This window comes from Furipterus horrens, unplaced genomic scaffold (assembly GCF_987537825.1).
Source record: "Furipterus horrens unplaced genomic scaffold, mFurHor1.1.pri manual_scaffold_6, whole genome shotgun sequence".
In the NCBI taxonomy this organism is placed as follows: domain Eukaryota; kingdom Metazoa; phylum Chordata; class Mammalia; order Chiroptera; family Furipteridae; genus Furipterus; species Furipterus horrens.
Genome location: NW_028327176.1, coordinates 188,166,831 through 188,192,602, shown reverse-complemented (window position 1 = coordinate 188,192,602; position 25,772 = coordinate 188,166,831). Strand labels below are relative to the sequence as shown.

At 49.9% G+C, this 25,772-nt stretch overlaps 1 protein-coding gene across 1 annotated transcript in view; it reads left to right on the top strand.

Moving 5' to 3' along the window:
* The first annotated feature begins 2,321 nt into the window (after window positions 1–2,321).
* The window catches only part of EZR (ezrin), a 48,341-nt gene continuing 24,890 nt past the window's right edge, over window positions 2,322–25,772 (top strand). The window contains exons 1-2 of the mRNA XM_090280040.1: window positions 2,322–2,404; window positions 3,270–3,361. Coding sequence (XP_090136166.1) covers window positions 3,350–3,361 — 12 coding nt within the window. The 5' untranslated portion in view covers window positions 2,322–2,404; window positions 3,270–3,349. The remainder of the gene's footprint in view (window positions 2,405–3,269; window positions 3,362–25,772) is intronic.

The window sequence follows — 25,772 nt, the reverse complement described above, 5'->3', positions numbered from 1 at the left end:
GCCACCCCCTAAACCAGGGGTTCTCAAATTTTGATGTGGACTTGTTTAAGATGTAAATCCAGGGTTTACCTGGGACTTATTTTATTGAAGATTTTATGTATTTATTTTTAGAGAGCGGGGAAGGGAGGGAAAAGGGAGGGAGAGAAACATCAATGTGTGGTTGCCTCTTGTACGCTCCCAACTGGGGACCTGGCCCGCAACCCAGGCATGTGTCCTGACCAGGAATCGAACTAACTGGCAACCTCTCAGTTCACAAGCTAGCGCTCAATCCACTGACCCACACCAGCTAGGGCTACCTGAGACTTACTGACCCCCCGAATCCCTAAGGGGGGGCATGAGTGATTTTAATGCACACCAAAGCTTCATACCCCTGTCCTAAACAGTTCTTACAGATTCCTTGGAGTTGTCTTCTATGTGTGTTAGGGAATAGGGGCGAGAGGCAGAGGTGGCTGTGTGGTGGGGTATTAGGTTCTATAGCTAGATGACAATAAATTACCATTGGAAAATCACCTGAAACCACTCATAAGATATAGTATAAATGTTCTTTCTTGGGAGAGGGCCATGTAGTAGCATGTAAATATGTGTCACGCTTACATGATGTGTGCTATATGCAAAATGCATTTGTAAACAGGACTATACTATTTTAACTTACGTAAGAAAAGTATACCCATACATTGAACTTGAGAAAGTTAAATGCTCCCATCCTATGACTTAGTGACATAAGAACAGGATCCTCTCCATTGTACGGATGAAGAGCGGGGAGGTTAGTCAGCTTAGGAGACCTGCCCAAAGCGACCAGCTTGTCAGTACCGGGACTAGAATCCAGACACATCTCTTTGCTTCTGAAACCTGTGATCTGTTCATTTTTCTGCATTTCCCTGAAGGGTAAAGTTCAGAAAGAAAGGTTGCGGGCCACTGCTATTCCAAACATCCAGTTCAGAAGGCAATATACTGAGATAAAAGATTGGAGGCAGATGGTATCAGCAGAGTTGGACCAAAAATGGCTAACGAGGCTCCAGGCGGTGATAAGAGGCTGAAGGTAGTGTCCTCAAGGAACAGGTCCGATCTGACCGACAATGGTTACTATAGGTTACTCAGATATCATGCATAGTTTCTTTCCCACAGCAGTTACCTTTACATCATCATTTTAATGAAAAAGAGTCAGTCTTTCAGAGGGAACAGACTGGTCCCAATAGAGGACAAAACATCAGGGAAGGGGAAGAGGGTCCCACAGACCGGGGGAGTCTGGCGCTTTGCCCAGAGTCCCTGGCTATTCTGTGCGGCACCCCTATGTGCCAGGCACTTTTCTGGCACTGTACATGTATCACCTCCTTTAATCCTCGTAACAGCGCCATGAAATGGGTGCCATAATTACGCCACAGCGAGTTAGTGGTGAGCCCAGGAAAGGAATTCAGGAGATGCTCTGGTCTCACCCTTAGTCTACATCACAACCACCGGAAGGGTTGGAAGGTGTAGACGGCTGGCCCCCCAGCCCCAGAGTTTCTGATTCCTAGGTTTGGGGGTACACCTGGAGACCTGCATTTCTGCAAACTCGCAGGGGATGCGTGACGTTCCTCTTCTGGGCAGCGCACTTGGAGCTGCACGGTGCCAGACCAGCCCTCTTAAATCAATGGGCGACGAATCCTATCGGTCACCAAAGTGCGTCTGTTTTTTAAAATCCCCGAGAACTACTTACAAAAACACTAAAAATAATTCCTTGAATTTCTCCCTCCGGAGATTTTGGTTACAGCTTTGGGTTAGTCAAGTCAAACGAGACCACCACGTGCCCTTAAACGACAGCGTTGGGCGGCACAGTGTCCTCATGCTTGTGTCCTTCTGGGCCGACACAGCGGCTCGGGGCTCTCAGAAGCCGGCCTCGGCCCCGGCGCAAGGACAAAATGACCTGACCACGTGGGCAGCCCCCCCACCCCCAGGACGGCCCAGCACTCCCACGGCGGCCACCGGTCCTCCGGGTTTATTCACATTTTTCATTCCCCTCGGTCCGCGGAGGCGCAGGCGGGCTCCCACTTCACACCTGCAATCAAATTCGGCCAAGTTCTCCAAGGGCAAAGGGGCAGGCAGCGAAGAGGGGAAGGTCTTTGCGTTGCAGAGCAGCGGCGGGGCGGGTGGGAGAAGGGACGCGCCTCCACCCCGGTCGCCTCCCCGGTCTCTGGGGCGCGGGGCGGGGCGGGGCGGGTGGGAGGCGGAGGGCGCCCCGGGGCGCGGGCAGCGGCCGCAGCCATCTTGCGCGCGGGAGCACCTCGCAGGTCGAGTGGGCGGGGCGCTTAGGGGCGCGGCCCCAGGACCCCGCCCCTCGGGGGACACTAGGCAGCGCGGGCCGCGGGCACACAGAGCCGACGCACCGACAGCCGGGGAGCGAAGCGGCCCTCTGCAGACTCCGCGGGTGAGCCGGCCGGGCGGCCGCAGTAGGCGGGCGGAGGGGTCGGGCCGGGCCGGCGGGTTCGCGGCGCGCGCTCCGCGGAGGGGCCGGCGGCCGGGGCCCGACAACAGGTGTGACGGGGCCGGCCTGGCGGAGGGGGGAGCCGCGCGCGAGCCCCGAGCTAGTGGGACCCGAGGGGAGCCGGCCTCGCGGTCCCGGGGTGTGCGGCCCGCAGGGTCCCCGCCCAGCCCTCCGCGCGCGGCTCTCTGGTTTGGCCCAAATACACGGCAGGTGAGGCCGAACCTGCCGCTGTGCTGGCGCCGGCCGCCCCGCGCGCGACCTTCTTCTCTCCTCTGCCCCCTGGGGTCCCCTCCCGAAGTGCCAGCGGAGCCCGGGCTGCGTGGGCGCGCCCCTGCCCGCGTCGCTCCCGCCTCGCTCGGCCGGGAAGGGGCGATTTTTAAAAAGTGTTTCTCAAAGGCTTGACGGTTGCGGTTTCAGCCGTGGGGCAAACGGTTGCTTCACAAAGTGAAACTTGTTTCTGCCGGGCTCCCCGCTGGCTTCCTGGGAGCCCCGAAAAGGACGCGGCGGACCCCCTGCCGGCAGTCCCCGCGCCCCGTGCCGCCCCGCCCGCGCCCAGCGCGCGAGCCTCCGAGCCTCCCGGTCCGGGTTCCGGGCCCGCGCCCCCTCCCCGCCGAGGCCCGCCCCCTGGGGCCCGGCCCGCACCCCCTCGGCGCGCGCCCGCCCGCCCGTCGTCATGGCAGGTTGGGCGGTGACTCATCCCGAGCGCGCCGCGCGCCCGCCCGCCCGCCCGGCCGGTTCTTAAGCAGCCGCGCGCGGGGCGGGAAGAGGGGAGGACGCCGGGCCTCGAACGCGTGTCGTCTGCCTCCAGGTCCCGAGAGCCGAGCGTCTCAGCCGCCGCTGCCGACCTGTGTTTCCAGAGGTTTGAGGACCACACACCAGCACCCGAAAATGCCGAGACCAGTAAGTAGCCCGGTTCCGGAGCGGGGTCGCACCTTCGGGCTCCACTTTCGCGCGGAGGCACCTGGCGGAGGCGCCGGGGCCGCTCTTTGCAGAACGGGGTTCTTTCGGAGCGGGCGGGGCGGGGGGCGGGAGCGGGGCGCTCTGGGGACGCGAAGGAAAGCACGATGAGGGCGCCTTTTCCTCGGCGGGCCCCCTTCCTCCCCCAGACCCCCTGTTGCACTGCTTCTGTTTAACAAGTGTTTTCTAAGGCGGCTCGGTTCTCAGAAAGAAAAGTTGTCCGAGCCGCCGGGAGAGCCAGGTGGCTTCCGGTGACGCGCACCGGCTCCGGCCCCTGCAAGTGCCCGGGACACCGGCGCCCGGGAGCCTCCCGGGCGCTTCCCCGGCTCCGGGGGGGGGGGGGGGCGGGGGGGGAGCCGTGCGGCGGCCGCTGTCCGCGCTCTGCCGCCCGGGAATGTGCCAGGGCAGCAGGATTCCTCCCTCGGGGAGGCTTAGCAATGGACTTGAGTTGCAGATGAGGGCAGGCAGCCTCCAGGGCCTCTCCCGCCGAGCAGTCCTGCGACGTCCCGAAAACAGCTCCTGAAAGCGCTGCGGGGCCGCACCTGTCCCCGCGTCGCCATCTCGGTTAGGTTGCTGGCCAGGCACGAGGTTGTTCCGTCCTTTTTCTTTTAAAATGTGGGAACAAGGCAGGTTCTTCGGGCCGGGCATTTGTTAGAAAGTTGTATGTCCTCCACCTGCTTGAGCACAGGTGAGCTGGTGCGGAGGATTTACAGTTTCTTAATTGAGTTTTGAGTCATGGTGGAGAAAAATATCCGGACGCGTTAAGAATTGCAGTAAAAGGTACATGTGGAATTTATTTCTAGTTTTACAAACAGGTTCTGTAGTCGGTGCTTATGTACTTTTTCTGCTGTTAAATGGTAGGTTCTCTAAAAGGAGTTTTTAATTAATAAAGTTTTATTTCACTGTTAGGTTATATATGTTACTATATTAATATGCTAATTCAGAAGAAGCCAGTATAGTTTTTGCCTAAGTTCCATCATGAAGATGATTCATTCATGGTGCAAAAAATTGTTTCCCTACACAAAATTCTTTTTTTACTTATTTTAGAGGGGGGGGGAAGGGAAGGAGGAAGAGAGGGAGAGAAACAGCAATGTGCAAGAGACACATCCCTCTTTGCCTCTCGCACGCCCCCAACTGGGGACCTGGCCCGCAGCCCAGACATGTGCCCTGACTGGGAATCCAACTGGCAGCCTTTCGGGTCGCAGGCCAGTGAGCCACACCAGCCAGTGCCGTACATAAAATTCTTCATTTCAGACTTGCCAGGGGCACATGACATCAGGCTTTTCAATGCCTGTGACATGAAACCGACCTAAATACGGGCCCTCACTCAGGTACTCCGGGCCCAGCCCTGTGCAGCTCAGTCTCCTGCAGAGCAGTCCTCCCGGATGACCTCCTGGAGGCGTGGTTTTCTTCATTTCCATTAAGAGGAAAAAAAAAAAAAAAGCCGCACAGTTCAGCTTTTACGCTATACCTCAGGTAAAAGTCAGTAAACCAGTTTCCAGTCATACCTTTCTTTAACATTTGTCCTAATGAACTCATTTTATTTTTCTATTTTTATTGTAAAATATACATGTCATCTTACCAAACGGAAGCCCTGTACCTGTTAAATACTCACTCCCCATTTCCCCTCTCCCCGGGCCCCTGGCCACCACCCTCTGCTTCCTGTCTCAGTGAATTTGCCTCCTCTAGGGGCCCTAGTAAGTAGACTCACACGGTATCTGTCCTTCTGTGTCTGGCACTTTTCACTCAGGGTGATATCCTCAAGGTCCATCCGCATTGTAGCGTGTGTCAGAGTGCCCCCCCTCTTCAAGGCTTTTTCTTATGGCAGGAGCATTTTAACTTCATTTTGCTTCCAAGGTCTTTTATGATCCATCAAAAACTTAGAAAATGTTCTTCTGGCAAAGTGAGGATAGTTGTTCATTTGTTAAGGAATGATAGTAGCTGTCACCTTGTGAGTTAGGATCCTGATAACCAGAATCACATTTTGAAAGACTTAACTTTATATAATATCTATAGTTGTAAGTTCAAAACAATGTTGGAGTCCTGGCTGGGTAGCTCAGTTGGTTTGAGTGTCGCCCCAATATGCTAAGGTGGTGGATTCGATCCCTGGTCAGGGCACATGCAAGAATCAACCAATGAGTGCATAAATAAATAGAGTGGCAAACTGATGTTTCTCTCTCTCTCCCTAAAATCACAACAGTGTTGGAAGGTCACCTTTCAGGTGAACCACTTGGTGGTGTAGGAGTGGTTTCTTGAAGATTTTGCCTTGTCAAACGGATGCACGCACACACGTGCACGCCTTTCTTCACCTAAATTGAGTTAGGGCCACCCCACAGATGGCTGAGCAGAGCTTAGGAACCTGCGTACGTTTGGATATGGTCCTTCTAGATGTGCCCTTCAAAAGGGGGTTATTGATTTTTATTATTCAAGCCCAAGCTAAGAATTTTGTTAGGTGGCTTCCTGTGATTTAATGTTTAACAACAGGATTGAGGGGCAAACACTCACTTATAAAGATGGTTGGTTACATCTGAGTAGTTGGGGCTTAGGGCCTCCACCTGACCCTTTGAATTTTTGATACAGTGTTTTTGACTGATTTGTCTAAACTGAGTCAGTGGATTCATAAAACAGTGTCAATGGAATCATACCTACTTGCTGCTCTCTCCTGCCACGGCTTTTCCAATCTAATCTCCCTTGTTAAGAAGACGCAGCCGCTGCTCCTGCCAGGCCTGGGGGTCCGAAGTCTGCGACCCCGCCCAGTCACATGCAGATCACAAGACGGAGCTGGAACTCTGAGTGCCGTGGAAGGGGACAGAGGCTGTGGCGCAGCTCAGAGGGAGCCCCCGCAGTCGGGAAGGGGGCGGACTTGGTTGAAAAGGAGCACTTCAGCTGGGGAGGGTTTGATCGGCCTGGGCCTTCCAGGGAAGGGACTGCTATGCTCCCCCAGCTGGTTTTGCTGTTCCCCAGCTTCTGGAGGCACTGTTCCTGTGTGACTCTATAGACGCCAGGGAGGACGATGGGGGTGGCCCGCACCCCGTCTCCAGGGGGGGGTGGGGAGCCGCTGGGGGCTGGGTCCAGGTTCCTGGCTCCGGAAGCAGTCTTTGTGCCCACAGTCAGCCAAGGGTGACCTGTGGTGCTCCTCCCCCTCCTCCCCTCCCCCCACTTGCTGTCTTCATTGTGATGGAAAGGAGGAGGCGCAGGCTTAGAGAGGAAAACCCCTGCAGGGGAGCGTAGGAGTGAAAGGGGGGCCTCCGAGGCCGAGCTCTCTGAAGGCCGGTCCCCCAGGAGCTTAGAGCTGAACTGCCTTTAAGGGGCGCCAGTGGCAGCCGCACCCCTTCTTTCCTGCAGTGTCGGTGTGGAAGTTTCTCACGAAAAGTAAATTTGCCCTTCAGAGAGAACCTCGGAAAGTGTGTTCAAAATCCTGCCCCAAGCCAAAATTTTAAAGTAATTTCTGCGATGACCTTGGCTCTCTGGGAGTACAGAGCCTTTTCCACTAAGTATTGTAACAGGGTCAGAAGTTACTGAGTATACCTACACATTTCCGTCCCTTGCTGTTGAGAACACATGTATCTGTTTTCTGTAGACCCCTCCCTCCTCCCATGGACGAGGGGTCAGTTAGGTCGCTGAGACTTTCCCATGGGGCGGTGGGAGGTGCGGGCTGGGATTAGTCACCTGTCATCATCACACTGTAAGGCACAATGTTGTGTCTGTACGTTCACTCGTGAGTTCAGCGTGTGCTGCTCTGCCACTGTGCTAGGCATTGAGGCTGCCCCCGGCACGGTGGCTAACCCCAGGGGACTTGCGTCTGTAACTCGTGCTGGTTGGGGCGGCGCGGGAGGCCCCAGGAGGCGGTGACGGCAGGTGAGCCGTGTGCAGAATGGAGGCGGCGAGGACCGTGCCAGGCTGGGGCGGCCCGTGCAGAGACCCTGTGCGCGGGGGAGCAGGGGGAGTTCAGCGTTCCGGAGGAAGGCCAGCATGGAGAGAGAGGAAGGCGGAGGCCAGCGCCGCGGAGCCTGCCCTGTGGGCTCTGCCTGGGCCAATCGGGGCCTTAACTGCAGGGGAAGCAATGGAAGGAGGAGGCCCCTGCAGCTGCAGGACGGGAGCCAGCAGGAGACAGGGTGGCGAGGGTGGAGGTGGCGCACTGCTGGGGCGGCCCGGGCGGTGGTGGCGCAGATGGAGAGACGCGGACGCACTGGGGAGGCGAATGCGCTGGCCTTGGCGCGGGTTGGCGGGGCAGTGCAGCGCGCGGTGTCGGGTGGCTCCGGGTGTCTGGCTGGCAGAAGCGGGTGGCTGGTGGTGCCATTCACCAAGATAAGGAACCTGGAGCGGGCCCAGCATGGGAGGGAAGGGAGGTGGAGGGTTGAGTTTGTACATTTGTAACCACGATTGATGGCGGGTGGCCTCGCCTTCCTTCATTATTATTACCGCTGCCTCCCAAAAGGTACACAAATTCCAGACTTCTTAGACGACAGTACAAGTTTAATCCACGTAAACGAAAAGTAATCCAGCAGCTTCTTATGTTTCTTCTGAAAATGTGGGCACCCTATATACACACACAGTTAAAAGTTGGGATTGAGTTAGTGCGGTGTTCTTAACCTTGGGTGGACATGATCATATGGAGACGTACAGGTTGCTGAGTTCCCACCCCTACGGCCAGGGAGGCTGGGGACCTGTGCTTTAAAGAAGCTTCCCAGTGGTTTCAGAACTGCTGATTTCATCAGGAAAAGGGCAGGTTTTATGGATCCTTTTCTCTTGGACCCAAGCAGTGCAGTGAAGCCCCCCAAATGGGGTGATCCTGGTGTCTCTGTGTGAGCAGAGCCCGGAGCCCCTGGTGTGCCCAGGAGCAGGGAAGCCCAGTGCGGTCCCAGGGTGGCCACTCAGGCTGCCATGGGGTGGGCGTGGTTGCACAGTGGCTTGCTTCAAGTTCCAGCTCCAAGGCCTTGGGTGCCATCGTTGGGCTTGGAGCGTGGCCGGCTGGGAAAGAGGAGATGGCTGGATGGGTATCAAACTCCAGAAAGACAAGGCCAGCCGAGGTGGACGATAGCATCTCCCAGATTTGAGCTTCTCTCTGCAGGTGCAGAGCTTAGTTTGGCAGTGACCGGTGGGCTCTCAATTTTTGGCGCTTTTGACTTTGAAAGGGAAAAGGGAGGCAGACGTCTTCTGGTAAATGGCAGGGGAGAAGGCAAAGCCGTTCCACACCGACCTCTTGTCAGTTACTGCCCTGAAAGTAAACCTGTGATTTCTAACAAAACTCTGAGTAATTTTATTAACACTTGGGAAGTATTGGGAAGGAAAAGCAGTATCACTATTTTTGTGGATTATTATAATTTTTCTTTTTTTTCACTTAAACTTTTGTGTATCTTTGACAGTTTGGAGTCTCTTAGGGTGATTCAGTATGCACACTTTCTTAGTGTTTAGTCATTTGAATTCTAATCTGAAACAATAAAATTCACAGCCTATTTTCAAAATCAGTGAGTGCATTTTGAGTTATCCCTTATGGGTTCCCCAAATCCTTTAATTAGTTTTTAATTCAGACACAAAATGTGTTTCCTGCTACTAATTAAATACGGAATATTTATTGAAGAGAACAGAAGGTGGAATTATACTTCCCATCTATGCCTGTGGACATAAAGAATACAAATCTTGTTCTAAACTTCTGTAAGTTGTTTTTTTTAAAGGAAAACAAAACAGTGTGCCCATAAGACTTTTATTGAAATATTTTGCTTAACTTATAGTTAATGTACATATTTTTCCAAATGCAAATGTAAATAGCCATATAAAGAGCAGTTTCATAATTACCTGTACTTTGGCAAGCCACTTCACTTCTGTGAATCAATTTTGTCATCTGTAAAATGGGAGTGAGGTTTTTAAATGAAAAGAATGTTATAAAAAGTAAACTGAGACAAAGCTTGTACGAATGAAAATTCAAGTAATAATTTACCTTCGGGTCCTGTAAGCATTATGTATCTCTTGTGTGCGTTTTTCCTGGAAATTTGTCCTACAGACTTTTCAGTGTTACCCGTGCCTAAAACGAAGGGTTCTTGTTCCCGAGTTGCTGTAACCAGGTAGCTTGTCCCCAGGCCATCTAAGGAAAATTAGCTGTGTGAGATGTTTGGGCTTTTAGTGAAAGGGAACACTCTGACATTACCTGCTTCACGTCCTCTGTGTCTTCTAGTTACCGCAATTCCCTTGTGGGCCACATGGGTGCCTTCCCTGTTATGGAAGCCCTGTTATGTGTCATTGTGCTCTGGGACCACGCGGGAGGGCCAAAAACAACAACCCTGGAATTTACTTAAAGTCGTGCATTTATTCTTACATGTTTACATTTCAGTCATCTTCAAAGTACATTTGATGCACTAACACCTATCGAGACTTTTTTCCCACTGCCCCAAACAGTTTTTGAACCTGTCCGTTTCAGTGCCTTTTAGTGCTTCTGCCGTTTGTTGTTTCACCTCTTCCACATGGGCAAAGCGTTTTCATCCAGGGAAACAAACAAACAAAAAAGTCACTTGGCGCGAGATGGGGTGAATAGGGAGGGTGGAGCACGGGGGTCATGCTGTTTTTGGTCAAAAACTAGTGAATACTCAGCACAGTGTGGGTAGGTGTGCTTGTATATCACCACCCATCATGAAACGGGCAAACGCGTTGAAAGAGTCTGCAAAAAAAATCCACTGAAGCCGAACGCAGCCTCTCACAACAACGCCAGCTGGTGCACTGATCCAGATGGGTTCCTGTTACACTCACCTAGCAGGGCAAGCCTGTACTCCAAGAGGCCCGCCCTCCAGAAGATAATTCCGGATTTTTTTAGCCCCCCCTCATATAAAAATAAGGACGATAAGTTTTGCCTTTAACGGATTGTCTGTCTAGTGGGGGAGTCAGATAGGCTAACAAAGAATGACGTTACAGGATAGGGGTGGTGATGGAGGTACACACAGAAGATTAAGTTCTGCCCTGGAGAGCCAAGAGGTTCAGGCGGGTGTTGAGGGCTCCAGAGGAGCTTACCCCAGTGCACAAGGGCAGACGGCCTTAAGGTAGTAGTAGCAGTGGTCAGTTCAGTTTTTCTTTATGATTCACGTTCCATTCTCTAAGCCTTTTTATCATTTTAAAGATAACTAGTAATGCTGCTTCGGAGGAAATGAAAATTGCATTAACATAATTATGTTTTTAATCTAATATATTTAAGAAAAGACACACCTTAAAAGCAAAATGGAAGTTCTGATCTTGACCAAACTTTTATGATAAAACAGAGGAACAAATACCACCTAAAGCTCGCGCTGCAATAGCCAAATACATCAGATTTTGCTTCCCCTTTGTTAGGTTTGAAGTCCCTTTCCACATCCTAACTTTTTTTCTGTTTTTTATCTCAGAGCAGATCAGTTTAAAACTGTATCAAAAAGTTGTCATAACAGATATTGCAAATAATCGTTTTTACTTGAGGATGGGTTAGGCAAAGGCCCAATCTGGCTGTGGCCTGTTTTTCTATGGACTCCCAGCTAGAAACATTTTTTTACATTTTTAAAAATTGTTTAAAACAACAAAAACAATAAGACGCAACAAACACCGAACATGGTCTGCAATGCCCAAAATATTTATCTGGCCCTCTACAGAAAAATGTGCCAAGTCCTGCTTTAGGACACAAATAATTACTGCTAAGCATTTGCTATTCCTTGTCTATGTTTTATAACTAAGCTAATGGTATTTGGAAGCAGCTCCACTCCACTGTTTCCAATGGGGGAAAATAAAGTCCCAGCCCGCGAGCCTGGCAGCATTGGGAAGGCTGTCCAAGGAGCAGGCACACTTGGTGCCGAGGTCAGATTTTAAGCAAGGCTGGTGTTCTGGCGGCCCTTGTTTCTAAAGAGAGAGTCATAGCGTCTGGTGTCACACTAGCTAAGCCATTGTACAATGACAGATTTCTGGCATATGCTAAAAGAAAGCAGTTTGTACCTGATATTTGAGTTGGAAGGTGAATGTTACATAAGTGAGTCGCCTTTTTTTTTTTTTTAATTGCTGACAATTTAAAATTAACTTCTGACCTACCGTAGTGTGTGTATGAATTTCTGATGGTAGGTGATTTTATATCAGTCCCTAATTTAGACCACTCTATCTAAAATAGAGTCCCTCGTCACTGCCCACCCTGTACCCCGCTTCATTTTAGTTCATAGAACTTATTTCTGCCTATAGCAATGTTAGACACTTGGTCCTTTGCCTTCTGACTTTTCTGGCTGCCACAGCGAGAGGCATAGTGGTTTGGGGAAGAAAGTGTCATTAGGTGCTTCTAGAACAAACTTTAAATTCTCACTGTATTGGCAGATGAACGGGGGGAAGGAGGGTGACCGAGTGGGTGAGCGTGCTGCCTCTTAGTGGGTGCTCTTAGGTGCATGTCCCTGCCTCCTCATCTGGGACACCAGGTCCCGGGCCCTCCCTCCGAGGTTCTGATGAGGCGATGGGACAGGGACAGCCTGGGGCAGCGCCTGGCCTGTGCCTGGCACTGCCTCCTCCCTGCGCCGCAGGGGACAGAGTAAATGTAGAAGACTCTACTTGTACTTAGGAAATCCAAATCTCATGTCTCAGAACGGGCGTTCTTCTGACGTGGCCTCACTTCTTATCCTTCTGTTACCATGATGAACGCCACCCCTTACCTCCATAAAGCTCATTCATTCAACAGGCAGAGGACCTACTATGTGCCAGGTGTTTCGGTCACGAGGATGCCTTGAAGCAGCTGAAGCGGGGACCACGTGAGGGAGCGCTGGGCTCGCCGCGCTGCGCAGAGGCGGAGGCACTCGGCGCTTTCCCGTCTCTGCTGGGGCAGAGGGCCTTCTGCGTGCACGGGGCGTGACGTGGCGCTCTTGGCTTCTGGGCCTGGTCACTCTGACACTGGACACGGCGCCGGGCTGCTGTTTCTCCAAGAGCGCGTTTTCACGTGGGTTTGGTGGTGGGCACATCATCTGCTACCCACACGTAACGTGTTTCGTGGGCATTGAGTTGCAGGGAGGTTCGCTCTTTTTCAGATAATATAATCCTTTGCCTGGGGCACCGCGACTGCATCTGTAGGTTTCCTGTAAAATGTGTCTTACGAGGATGTCCAGCCTTTTCCTTATGCCTTTAAAGAGCAAACTGAACCGCCAACCCCTTGGTAGAAGCTTTGAACAAAACCATTGGGAGCCAACTCTGAAAACGCCCCGTGCATCAGTGCTGTCAGGACGGCGTTTCCTTGCCTTGGTTAAGCAATGACGGCCGGTGCTTCTCGTCGCTGAGGTGTCTGCTCACGTAACACATCGCTGTGTGGGTGGGACTCAGGTGGGCGACGGGGCGGGGAACCCTTGACATTTATTATTTAGAAACTGGCCCAATAGGGCAGTTTGAAAATGCAGCGTGCTGACAGGGCTGCAGGGCGCACGTGTGTGTGTGCGTGTGTGTGTGTGTCCAGTAGGGTTACATGCTCAGGCTTTCACGAGTGTAATGCCACATATGACAGCCTTAAAATATGCCAGCCTTTTTTTTTTTTTATAGTGGTGGGAAGTAGATGAATCAAGAATGCTAGAAAGCTAACGGTGTCAGAGCCGGGTGAAAAATACATGGGGACTCATTAAGCAGTTTTCTCTGCTTCCGGGAATGTTACAGATTTTCCAAAATGAAAACGTTGCTTTTTAAAAGCACGCAATAAGGGTGGGAGGGGAAGACGCTGTCCCGTTTCCAAATCACCAAATGCTGGATCCACAGAGGGGAAAGCGGGAAGGGACGTCTCCTTCCCGGGGTCAGGAGAGGGTTGAGAACCGGCGGGGGGCCTGCCCTGCCCGCGGGGGGTCCTAGCGAGCCGTCCTCCCCGGGTGCCTCTGGTAGAGCCTCGGTTTCTTGGGAGCCCTTCGGTGTTCTGACCAGCGAGGGACAGAGTCACTCCCACCTGGGCCATCTCCCCCTTCACACACATGTTTTATTAAAGGCGCTCTCCAGGCAGAATTGCAGTTGACTTGGAACACACAGGCCCGTTTGTTCCCAGCCAGTTCCACTCTTGGTCTGGATTCCCACGATTCTTTTGGTGGGGGAGGGGGAGAGCGCTGTGACCCAGCTGGAAATAGGTCATTGTCTCAATGGCAGCATTCTCAGAGCTGAAAACTTGGAGGGAGCATATAATAGATGAGGGCCTCACGGAGTGGGATTTCTTGCGGCCATTTTAAGAGCTCAGTGTAGTTCGTGCTGGGGCTGGGTGGGCTGGGGTGGGCCCCGACCCTGAGGGAGACACCCCCCTCGGGGCTACAGGACTTGGGTGGGTGATAGGTCTGTGGCGTGCACGCCAGGCCTTGGTCCCGTCAGGTAATTATGTACACAGTTAAAACCCCATTCCGGATGTAACATACTTGATTGTGACAAAGTATAACTGAAAGAGTTGTTTCTAACTTAGTATAATTTCAGAAATGCAGAGTGGTTTAGGAGTATAAGTTTTATTGAAGTTTGCTTATTCAAACAGATTTTGTAAGCTTACTGATTTAGTTTGTATTTTAAAAAACCTGCTTGGTTGGGTCTCACTCTTTATGATAGACGGCCAAAGTAGAGACTTCTTGGTCAAGTTCAGATACACCTTGTCCAAGCTTCTTGCAGGAGAAAGATTCTTTCACACTGCAAAAAAATTTCTGCATATGCGATTTTAACCGGGGGCAAAGATGTACATAGAAATGGCGCAAGATTTAAGTATTTTATACATCCTTCCCTAAAACAACAGGTTAGCAGAGCAGTTACGTTGCTGTGACCTTCATTCTTTCATGGCTGCGCCCCCCCCCACACACACACACACAACACACACACAGTAGATTAGAAAGACTCTTCACAGGCGTCTAGATTTACAAAGAAAATAGTGTATTCCAGGTGGGTAGTGAAGTTTAGTGTATGTCTTTAATTTCCTATGTTTTATGAGCCTAGAATTAAAAACCATTGTAGCATGTGGGAGCCACCCCGGCCCTGGCCCTTCCTTTTGTCTTTTATGGGACCCTAAGTGTGTGGATGTAATTAACCTCGCTTTCAGTGAGCTGAGTTGGTGCTGAAGCATGTGTGACACAGCTAAGAAAACTGAAATCACATGTTACAGAATCAGGGCTTCAAGCTCATTAGATAAAGAAAAAGTGGCCTTGAAGGATCATTTCTTTTGCCTGCCTTGGGGTGGGGAAGGGGGAAGGAGGTAGATTGTTTTGTTTCCTAAGAGGAACAGTTCCTTTTGCAGAATGTAACATTTTTTTGATTATTTCTTTTTCCTTTCTGTGTAAAGTGGTGTCTACACAATCTAGTTTTCTTCCCATTTTAAAATCATACACAGTGTATGTCATTCCCGGTGTAGAAGTCAGTTTCTACTTAGAGATACTCACACACACACAAAAAAAATCTTAAAAACGGGCCCCCCGATGGGTGTCAGAGGCAGGTGAGAAAATGCCCCCTGGGGTGACTCTGCAGGACAGACTTGTCCCCTTCGTTGGTCAGATCCCGGGAAAGCAGTTCCTCAGTTCCTCGCCGCCTCAGCCTCCCGTCCCCAGAAGCAGCACCTTAGCCCGTGACCAGCAGGGACTGTTCCCAGCGCGTTTTGTGGCAGAGGGACGGACCGGGTTTCTGATGCAACTGCCTGCTGGGGAAGGTCCCCTCCAGCTCTCGGGGCCAGATTTGCTCTGGTTGTAATGAGTACAGACAGGACTGGTTTGTCCGCTTTCTGTTGTTAAGAGGCCCTGGCTGACAGGAAGTGGGTCTGGGCGCAGGAAGTGGCTTACTTTTAGAGGCAAAAGGAGCTTTTTAGAAAGACTTGGGACTTCATTACATGTTCTTGAAATTATGAGATGAGTATTAGTTGCATTTCCTTATGCATAACATCATGTAATTTTTCACCCTGGAATTTGGAAATACAAACTTTTCAAAAGTTTAAAACCATTGGCTATATCAGAAGACACAACTTCAGGAATAATGAATGATGTTGTTTTTTTAAGATTTTATTTATTTTTAGAGAGGGGGGTAGAAGGGAGAGAAGCATCATGTCGGTTGGCCCTTGCGTAGGCCCTCAGTGAAGGACTTGGCCCACGACCCAGGCACATGTCCTGACTGGGAATCGAACCAGCAACCTTTTGGTTCACAGGCCAGCACTCAACCCACTGAGCCGCATCAGCCAGGGCAGAGATTATGTCTAATAGCTATACAGATATAAATATTTTTAGGAGCTGATAACTGGAAGTTGAGAAAGTAGTGTAAGTCTTTTGGGTCTCAATTTCCCCAGTCTTTAAAAGACGGTATCAGGCTGGGATAGCTTTATACTTCTCGCCAAGCAATCCCATTTAGAATCACCCTACAAAATAGTTATACCTTGTCATTATTTTAATTATGCTACTTATAACACACATTTGTAAAATAAAAAGTGATATAAACATGTAACATGTTACATTTTATATTTTTGCCCTATTATTATTATTATTATTGATTTTAGAGAGAGAGAAAGAAGCATTGATTTGTTGCTCCACTTATTTATGCACTCATTGGTTGACTTGTGTGTGCCCTGACCAGGGATTGAACCCACACCCTTGGCCAATTGTGATGATGCTCTAACCAACTGAGCTACCCAGCCAAGGCTGGCCCTTCTATTCTTAAATTGTAATGTAACCTACCTGAAAAAAAAGTTATTTGGGAATTCCAAGACCCAGCTTTCATGTTAGTACTCTGCCATGTTATCTACTGCATATTAAGAATTTAGCTTTTAAGTTGAAAGTTTAGCCAAAGGGTGGTGGGGGTGAGCAGCTTAGAAAAGGAGGTGAGGGTATGTAGTGTTCATTTTCACGATTAAGTTACCCTCAAAGTTCCTTGAAGTGATTTGGAACTCTGTTAAATGAGGTCAGTGCCCACACCACAGTGTCATGAGGCTGTCTCTGGGTAAGAGGCACGGGGCTGAGCGGGGGGGGGGGGGGGGGGGGGCACACCCACCCCATCCCTCCAAGTTCAAGTTTATACTCACGGTTCCTAAAACTCGCTAACTAAGGACCGTGCTTAAACTGAACTGAGAAACTACTGAACAACCACTTGGTTCCAATTCAGTTGGCTCATGTGAAGTTGAACTCTGTCGTTCGGACCTTGCCCTTCCTGAGTACTCGGCACCTTGGGCGAGCGCTGACCAATGACCACCATTTTACACCTCCATCAAGAAGGGAAGGGGGTAACAGGGAGGCTGGGGCTTCAGCTGGAGCCAGAGGCGCTGGCTTGCGGTGGGTTCATTTGGTTTCCTAATAGACACTACCTGCCAGGAGAGTCACTCAGTCGCTGACACCTGTCCATTCGTGTCCTCGCTTGGATTCGCCTTATGGGGAAGTTCTGCCGTCCCAAGGGCCGGGTCAGCCTAGAGCTCTGTGCTGGGCGCCAGGAGACCAGAGAGCAGCTGTCCCCAGCGCCACTCAGTCCTCTTCAGTGACTTTCAGTGCCTCGTGTTCCCAGGAGTGGCGTGACCGCCCAGCCACGACCCCTGGGCGAGTCATAGGAATTCCCGAGACACCGGGCCAGCACTTTGACCTTATAGGAGTTGTCCAAGTGGACTCTTGTCAGCTCTAACATTCGATGGCTTTATTATTCCCATTACCTAGGCAATAAAAGACGAGAATATTATCCTGGTGTTACGTAATTATATGAAAACTTTATCAGCACTTGAGTTCTGTCTCTGTCCTACCCATCAGTCTTTGTCGGATTGTTGTGCCACAGACAATGTGACACGAGGGGTTGTTACCGAGCTGCCTGGCCGTTTTTGTAACACTGAGTCCCCCAGACCTTTTCCAAGATTTGTGGAGCTAGATGACCAGTTTTCTTTGGCATTTGAAAATTTTCCTAAGCCTGACCAGCTGATCTCCTCACCTTTGCTTCCTTTTAACCTTGGAAGAGAAGACAGTATCAAATGATGTGATTGTGTATCATTTAAACTTAAGATACAGGGGAGCTTGAAAGAAAGGAATAGCAATATGATGTCATTATCCATTAGTTTACAGGCCTGCCATAGAACTAATTTATTAGCGATATTTACGCTGCTGTTTCCACCTTCTCCGAAGGTCAGTAAACCTCAAGGAGTCTGGTGTTAAGAGCTAGAGCTTAAACACGTACCCCCGGACTTTCTCCCTTTGAGGCCAGCCTGTTCTGGGCACGTGGTGACAAGAGGCTACTGCTGGGGGTGGGAACACATTTGAGAAAGGGACCTCTGCCTCCCAGCTCTCGCCTGACGAGCAGTGTTGATGTCTCTCCACTGAATGAAAAGTCGTGTTTTAAGGACCACATTTCTATTTTACTTGTCTTCTATCTGTACAATTATGTTTTGCTATTTTGATAAATACCGTCCTTTAGCAACATACTGGTTTTTATTTTGGTCTCTTTTAGAAGAATCGTGTGCAACAGCGTGGTTAGTGGACTGCCTTTCTTGAATAAAAATTGAATGCTTCTAACTAAATACAACAATGTAAAGTATGGTCATTGGACTTTCAGTGGCAACTACTTTTATATAGTCTTGTTTATGCAAACAATGTTACCGAGCAGCATCGCACAGTTAATTAAGACAAAGATTCATTCTACATAAAAGATAGAAACAAAACTATCTGTTAAGTAGTAGCCACTGCTGGAACACCCTGCAAAGGGCTGGTGATAGGGGAAAGAGCTGGAAAACAGAAAACCCACTTGCCCTTGGGGACTTCGGGGCTTCCCAGCTCCGCCTTCCTTGGCTGAAGTCCCCGGCTGCACCCCTCCACCAAGCCCATGGAGGTTTGCTCAGTGAGCGGGAATGTCTTACAGAGCGTGGTTATTTGTTGGCCAGCCTTTGTGAAAGCCACCACTGTGTGTCTGAGCTAACGCTACGGTTTATTGAGTTGGAGCGTTGTTCATAGAGCCTGGTTTGTATCTTTCTCAAAGGTAAGGAGATGAGGATCCAGAGAGAGGACAAGATTAAGCAGACACCCAGCTGTTGGGATACAGAGTTTCATTAAGAGAGGCCTGCCAGCGTGGGTTTAGGTCTGTCCTCCCTGGCTGTGAAAGACACTTCAGTGAGATAACTTCCTTCCCGTGGTGGGGCCTGCACAGTAGCCATACGCACATTTAATCTGCCAAAAGGAGTGGGGCCTTTTGCCTGTCCAGGAGGCTGCCTGGTGCCTGAGAGCAGTGGCTGCCTGGGTGTGGCCTCACCTGTGACCTGGGGAGAGCTGTGGATTTCGGGGCCTCGTTCCAACCTCCTGAGTCAGAACCTCGGCCCTGGGCTCGGAAAACTGTTTCAACAGGCTCTCCAGGTGACTCTGCCTGTTCGGGTGAGAGAGGCCCCGCCCTCGCGGCCCGCGCACTGCAAGCCCAGGGAATGGAACGTAGGTGCGCTGGCCGTGTCCCCGAAGCCATTGCTAAGGGACAGCAGCCTTCTTCATAGAGCTTGCCGGGGATTGCCACGTCTCCCGTAATCAGCCCAACACGTAGGGTTTTTGGTGCTTAAACTGAGCGCCAGCTATGGCATGGTTGGCGCCATTGCAGGTAAATGTAAAACAAAAGACTCAGTCGGTCCCTGCTTAAATTTTTTTTTTAAATTTTTTTTAAATAAGGTTAATTTATTTTGTTATTATTTTTATTTTATTTTATTTATCTGTTTTTAGAGAGAGGGGAAAGGGGAAAGAAAGGGAGAAAAACATCACTGTGTGGTTGCCTCTTACGCACCCCCAACTGGGGACCTGACGTGCAACCTAGTCAGTCATGTGCCCTGACTGGGAATCGAACCAGTGACACTTGGTTCGCAGGCCGATGCTCAATCCACTGAGCCCTGCTTAAAATTTAAGGAAAGCAAATGAGTTGCTTGGGAGAACCCTGAACAGGAGCCTGGGTCTCGCCTCTGCTTCCGGTGGCATTCCCTCATTTCAGAAGAAGTTGGCTGGGATTCGTGGCGGCTGGAATGACCTCCGCCTTCAGGAGAGAGCAGGAGAAAGTGCCACTGTGTTCACATGAGTCCGTTGGCCAGCTGGTACCTTCGTCCTGGGAACACAGGCTGTTTCCAGTTACAACTTAAAAACAGTCAACTGAAATTGAATTTTGGTTTTTGAAAACTTATTTCCTTGTTGTCTCCTAATTTTTTCCCCTTAAAATTTGGCCACAGCTAGTCTAGTTCACAGTTCACAGACAAAAGCAGTCTATCCCACCAGAGGAATACCATCTGGCCATAAGAAAAGGACCGGGCAGTGCCATGCCACAACACAGATGGATGGATGTGGGAACCGTCGTGCCGAATGACAGAAGCAAGTCACGAAAGACCGCGTGCTATTCGTATGAAAGGTCCAGGAAAGGGAAATCTGAGGACAGAAAGCAGATTTGTGGGTGCCAGGCCTGGATGGAGGGCGTCACAGGAGGGGCTTCTGGTGGGCATGGGGTTTCTTCTCAGGTGACGAAATGCTCTAAAATTAGGTAGTGGTATTGGCTGTGTGACTCTGTGAGTATGCTAAAAAAAACTCACTGAACTGCGTATTTTAAATGGGCACACTTTATAGGTGTAGATTATATTTCAACAAAGCTGTTATTTAAAAAGTACATAATAACTCAACATGAAAATCAAAATACATTGTTACCTCTAGTTGTTCACTTAAGTGAACCAAACTGGCATCTGAAAAAACTTTTCTAATTCATTTATTATCTGTTGTGAGACTGTTTCCTCGCCATACGCCCCTGCTTTTCTTCCCCCCATTTTGTGGGAGGAAGCAGACTGGTCCTGCTTCCTGTCGGAGCGTCTCTAGGTATTTGGAAGGTCTTGTCCCCCAGCGTCTGAGAGCTGCTGGGAGTGGCTGGCGTGGCACCTTGGGGAGAGGGCCGGGATGTTGGGAAACAGCTGACATTGGAAATGATTACGAAAGGTCAGGCTCTCAATGTAATCTCAGCGGTGCCTGGACAGCCCCGCACAGACTAATTTTTGAGTAAATGCAGGTGTGATAATATAGGGATTAGTCTGTTATCACGGAATCCAGCCTGAAATTCAAACATTCAAATCTTCCCATTTGAGGTTTCCTAGCTGTTCTAAATGGTCTCCCTGATTCTTGAGTGAGTACATAGAGAATTCACTGCCCCGTCTCCCCCCACACCGCCCCCCCAATGCCCTGGCTGCTAACCTACAACCCAGGGGCCTTGTCTAAGAGGACGGGAAGGGCTGCTTGTCTGTCACGTGTGTGGCGGTACTGGTCTGGAACTTTTTTCCCCTCCTGGCTTGGTCTTTCGTACAGTTTGAATTTATTCTGTAAGAAGTGTGATTGGAGAGGTAATCTTAAACTAAGTTTAAAGTGTTTCAGGAGGAAGCGGACGCCTCCCAAAGAAAATATGGCCAAATATTTATTTACCAAAATGAGAGAAATAATAAAGGGAGATAGATACTGTAATCTGATAGCCAAAAATTCAGCCATCTACATGGGTTAGAGGTAAGATATAATATTTCATTGCTACCTCAATGTCTTTCTTTTTTAAATAGGCTCTTAGAAGGCATTTTAGATATACCATTTTGAAAAAGTTAAACTGCGAAGACTTAAAAATCATGTTTTTCAGAGTATGTTCTGAAAAATACGGGTCCTTTGGGATAGTCCATGGAAAAGCAGCCTCTGGGGGCAGAACAATCTGGGAAACTTAGACTGTGGCCCCGTCCTGGGATTTCACAATTTGCATTAACACAGCAAAGACACTCAAAAGCCTTTCAGTTAAAGAAAGGAAAAAGAAACAGAGAACCTTAACTTCTGTGACCTCGAAATACGGCTGTGCCCCCCTCCTGGCAACGTATCACCTCCTGCTCACTGTCTCTTTACATTCAGATAGTTTTGCAGAGAACTACGCAGCCACTGGGGGAAAAAAACATGAAAATCAAAATATAATATTATCTCTATAGTTGTTCAGCTAAGTGAACCAACTTGACATCTGAAGACATTTTTCTAACTCAGATAGTTTTTGAGCTCCAGAATGTTAAAGTCGGAAGATCCCTTACAGATGCAGTCCTTTCCAGTTACCAACTTCGTTTTACAGGGGAGTCGGGCGGTGGCCTCCGTCAGCCTGGGGGCCGTGGGGCGGGGACCGGCCAGCCAGGGCAGCCTGTCCACCTCCCTGGTCTCAGGCCTGCCTGCCTCCTGCTTGCTCAGCTGCTGGAGGGAATTGGCAGAGGGGAATAGGGATTTATTTTGTTAGTCGGGTGAATTGTTACTGGGTTTTGTAAAAAAGAAGATTGGGGCTTAAACACCTTTAATTCTCTTTTTGTTGGAAAGAGATGTCAGGCCCATTGCAGCCATAAAGCCTGTACTGTGTGCTTCCACAGGAAATGTGAGCCCAGGGGCGAGCTTTCCTTTTGTCCAGGAAAGCAGTCTCCCGGCCACCTGGCGATAGCCTTCCTCCTTATTTTCTCAAGACCTTCCCTGCCATCTGCACGCATGCCCTAAGGAGGTGCCTGTCCCCGGGGCTCTCAGCTCTAACCCTCTCACCTGGCCCCTCTGGCCTTTAGACCTCGCATGCATTTCAGAGCCAGAAAGGACTTCAAGGCATCTGGTCCCACCCTTCTTGCAGATTAGGGGCCGAGGCCCAGTGAGGGGAGGTCATCTGCTGAGGTCCTCCGGGGTTACAGCGCCAGGGCTCGAACCCAGGCCTCCTGGCTGCCATGCCCTTGCCTGCCGATCAGTGAACGGGGCCAGCCCTCAGAATCCCTGGAGCGACTTTAGAAATGCAGGTTCTTGGGCTGAGGCCCAGAAACTCAAGTGCTCGTAAAGCTGCGGTGGGGATTCTAACGGTTAGTCCCTGGCAGTGTGTGACAGCTACTTGGGGTCCACCTCTGCATGCTCAGCCACACGTGGCTCAAGGGCAGGGGACGTCTGACTCCTCTCTGTGGCCCCCATGCTGCCAGTGCCCCCAGTGGGCATTTGATTGGTGTTTGTAGAGTGTGAGCCTGGGGCATCAGGTGCCCAGTAGCGGGGGGGGGGGGGGGGGGGGGGTGCTAGGAGCAGCAGGAAACCGAAGCTCAGAGATGGCTCATCAGCATGCAGTAGGGTCATTTGAGCTAGGCCAGCCCTTAATAAGAACAGCCAATACAATTTTTTAAAGAGGATTATTAAGCAGAGGGAGGATAGTGAGTATGGCAGTTAGGCTTTCATTATGTTCATTAGCTCAGGCAAAGGAATGTTTCTGTGTTGAATCCTGATATTGAATAATACATGTGTTATATACTCCCGTCACCTGGAGCAAGGTACCTGTGAGACTTTCGTCATTGTCCTTGGGGGGAGGGGGGCATGCACAGCATTTTCATTAAATTTAAGAAGTTTTACTGGCCAGTTTTGCTCTAGTTTTAGAAATAAAACTAAAATCATTCCTATTTCTGTCTTTAGGCATTTGTTGCATGTACTGATGTATTCTAGTAACCAATCAGGAACTTACTTCCACCAAAGTGAAGGTGCAGCTCACCTACTAAGCTGGCCTCCCGTGTGGGGCAGAACAAAGAAGGGAGATTCTTCTGCTGAATAGTCAGTGTGGAAAGTAAACATACATCCAGTTGGAACCTCAGTTTCCTTGAGGGCTTCAGGCATCTGCAATAGCGAGTTTTTCTAACTTGTGTCTAAAATAAAGACATTTTATTCTAAAATTCTGACATAGTACATAGCTGTAGGAAGACCTCATTATTTTTCATCAGTAAAGTGCTAACTTAACTCCCATATCTAAACTTATTCATGAATTACCATTGTAAGTAGTGGGATATGATTATGTCTGATTCCTTAAACATTCCGACATTTTAGAACTCACAATATGACTTTGTGTCTTAGCTTCCAATGGAGCAGGACTTGGAAGGGAGACCTGCATTATTAAATTATCATCTCCGCCATCAGCCCCATGGGTCGCTCTGCATGTGTGTATGGAGTGGCAGGTACATGAGCAGAATTAAGCTTTAATTACCACTGCCCCCTCCAGACAAAGCTGAGTGCACATTAAAAGGTTGTGGTGTGTGTGCAGGCCTGAAAGAGACACTGTCTCTTAGGGGCAGAGTTTCGGTGACTGACGGCACACTCTGCACACACACTACGTGTGGTTTTGCCTCCTGCAGTGAATGTGGCCTTTGAGAAAAGTGGGATCCAGGGGACATAACAAGACAGTAAAAACGGCAAAGCTTGTGCTCTTTTCCCTAGCCTTTGCGTGTGGTTTGGGGGTGTGGGGGTGTGTTCAGGCCCATGGCCCTCCGGCCCCTTGTGGAGCCCCCTCCCATTGACCGTGCAGAACCACGCAGCCCCCCTTGACTGCCATGGCACCGTTGCAGACACGAGTGCCAGCTTTCATCCAAGTCTGCTCCGTTCTCCACAGCAGTCTCTGGCCAGGAGAACCTGTCACAGGGTCATGAAAAGGAGAGTAGGGACTTAGCTGTGTGTCCTTAATTGCCAGAGTGTGAATTCTTTTAAAGCCCCTGGGTAAGTGTGTGTGTGTGTGTTCCTGTCACCTGAGTAAATGTTTTATATATGACAAAAGCTTATGCTGCGTGTCAGCACATTATTAAAGAGCCATAAAATTGAAAACAATTTCAATGGTCTTAAAAACATGAAACTGTTGAACACTTTTTTTTTAAATTTTTTATCAGTACAGAAGTCTTGGTATTATTTTTTCACACTTATCGTGCCGTGAATTGCTCCGTCCCACCGGCCCTCACAGCGTGCTTCCCTGGTCGGGACAGGCTGGCGCTGCAGCCGAGCCCGGGCACCTTTCCCTTCGCTTCCTTCTTTTTCTGATCCTTTTCCTTCCCGCGTCTCAGGGAGCTCTCTCGACTTTGGGTGCTTAATATGCTCAGTACGCACGTCAATTCTCTTGGCAAGGACCTTGCACTTCACTTGCTTGTTTACAGCTATGCCCACTGCGTGCCAGGTGACGGTGTGGACCCTTCCAGTTTGGCCATGGGAACATCTTTGGGGCGTCCCTTTTCGAACAGTGCCCATTCCCTTGATTTGTACACTATCCCCTTTCTTGTAGATTCACGTGTATGTAGCCAAAGGAGCAAACTCCGTGTTTCCTAAAAGGCCTAGAGAACATAATAGCGGGGACCTCTCCTCTTTCCCTTTGTGTTAGTCATTCCGGCGAATTACTGAAAAATGGCGGTTCCAGCCGAAAATAAGCTGAGCACGTTCTTGATTAAGGCAGTTCCACGCTGTGGTCCTTAATCTGGGTAGGCGCCTCCCCTTCTCCCGGAGAGCATTTGGTAATCTGTGTGCGTGGATGGGGTCTGCTATTAGATGTCCCAGTGGCTGGGGACACCTGTGTTTAGAGAGGTGCTGGACATTCTGCAGTACTTGAGAGACTTGCAGAGTGAGTGCCTGGGCTGCCCCAAATGCCGGGAGCGCCCCGGGTGGTGACACCAAGGGACACGTACACGCCCGGGAAGGGCGAGCGGCTTGGCCGTTGGTCATGATCACTGGTCATGTTGTTTAGATTGCACGAGTCCTCCCCTCTCCGCCCGTGTCAGGATCGTACGGCACGCCCTGTGTCTGATACACACACACACGGATTAAAATGAACTTGGAAATAAATCAACAGCAAGGTCCTCAGATAAGGATATTTAAAAGTTAAACAGTGTGAGTTTTCTGGAATCAAGCCTGGTACCAAAGAAATCCTCCGCAGCAAAACACGTCCTTCGTATTTGAGCAGAGTGATGCGGTTGAGCTAAGAGCCCTAGATGTTTAGAATTAAATAAAACATGTATAAATGCTAGAGAATTCAAAGCAAATGTGGAAATGAGACGTAAAAACAAGGTTATTTTCCATGGAATAAGATGACTTTATATACATTACACAAATGTCTTAAAGTAGGAACATACATATGCGTGTGTGTGTGTGTGTGTGTGTGTATATATATATATATATATGTTTAAATTCAAAATATATAGGATTGTCAAAAACTCAGTTTCAACAATAACATACTGTATATTTGATACGTTAGTATCAGAAAAATGATTGTAGAACATGCACTGTATGTGAATATATGCATATATTGATTAAAATTAACTTGATTTTAAAATTTTAGAGGTGTTTTTAAAAGTAAAAGTTCTGGGACACCCCTGGGTCAGAACTGGGCATGGCTCCTTTCGGCAGGGCTCGTGGACAGAGCGGTGGGGGGAAAGCCTGTTGGCTTCCTGGTGCTTGTCCCGTTTTGTTAGTCAGTGCAGCGCCGGAAGGACCTGACCCGACCTTCGGTTTGCCAACGTTGAGGTTCTGTTCCAGCCCTCATGGCTGCCCTTGGGTGCTGGCACGCGCAGAAGGGAGTCTGGGCAGGCCAGGCACCCTGACCGCGGCACAGCGGCTTGTGCGGGAGCTGCGGAGGTCAGAGTACGTCCGCGTGTTGAGACAGGGTATGCAAGCCTCAC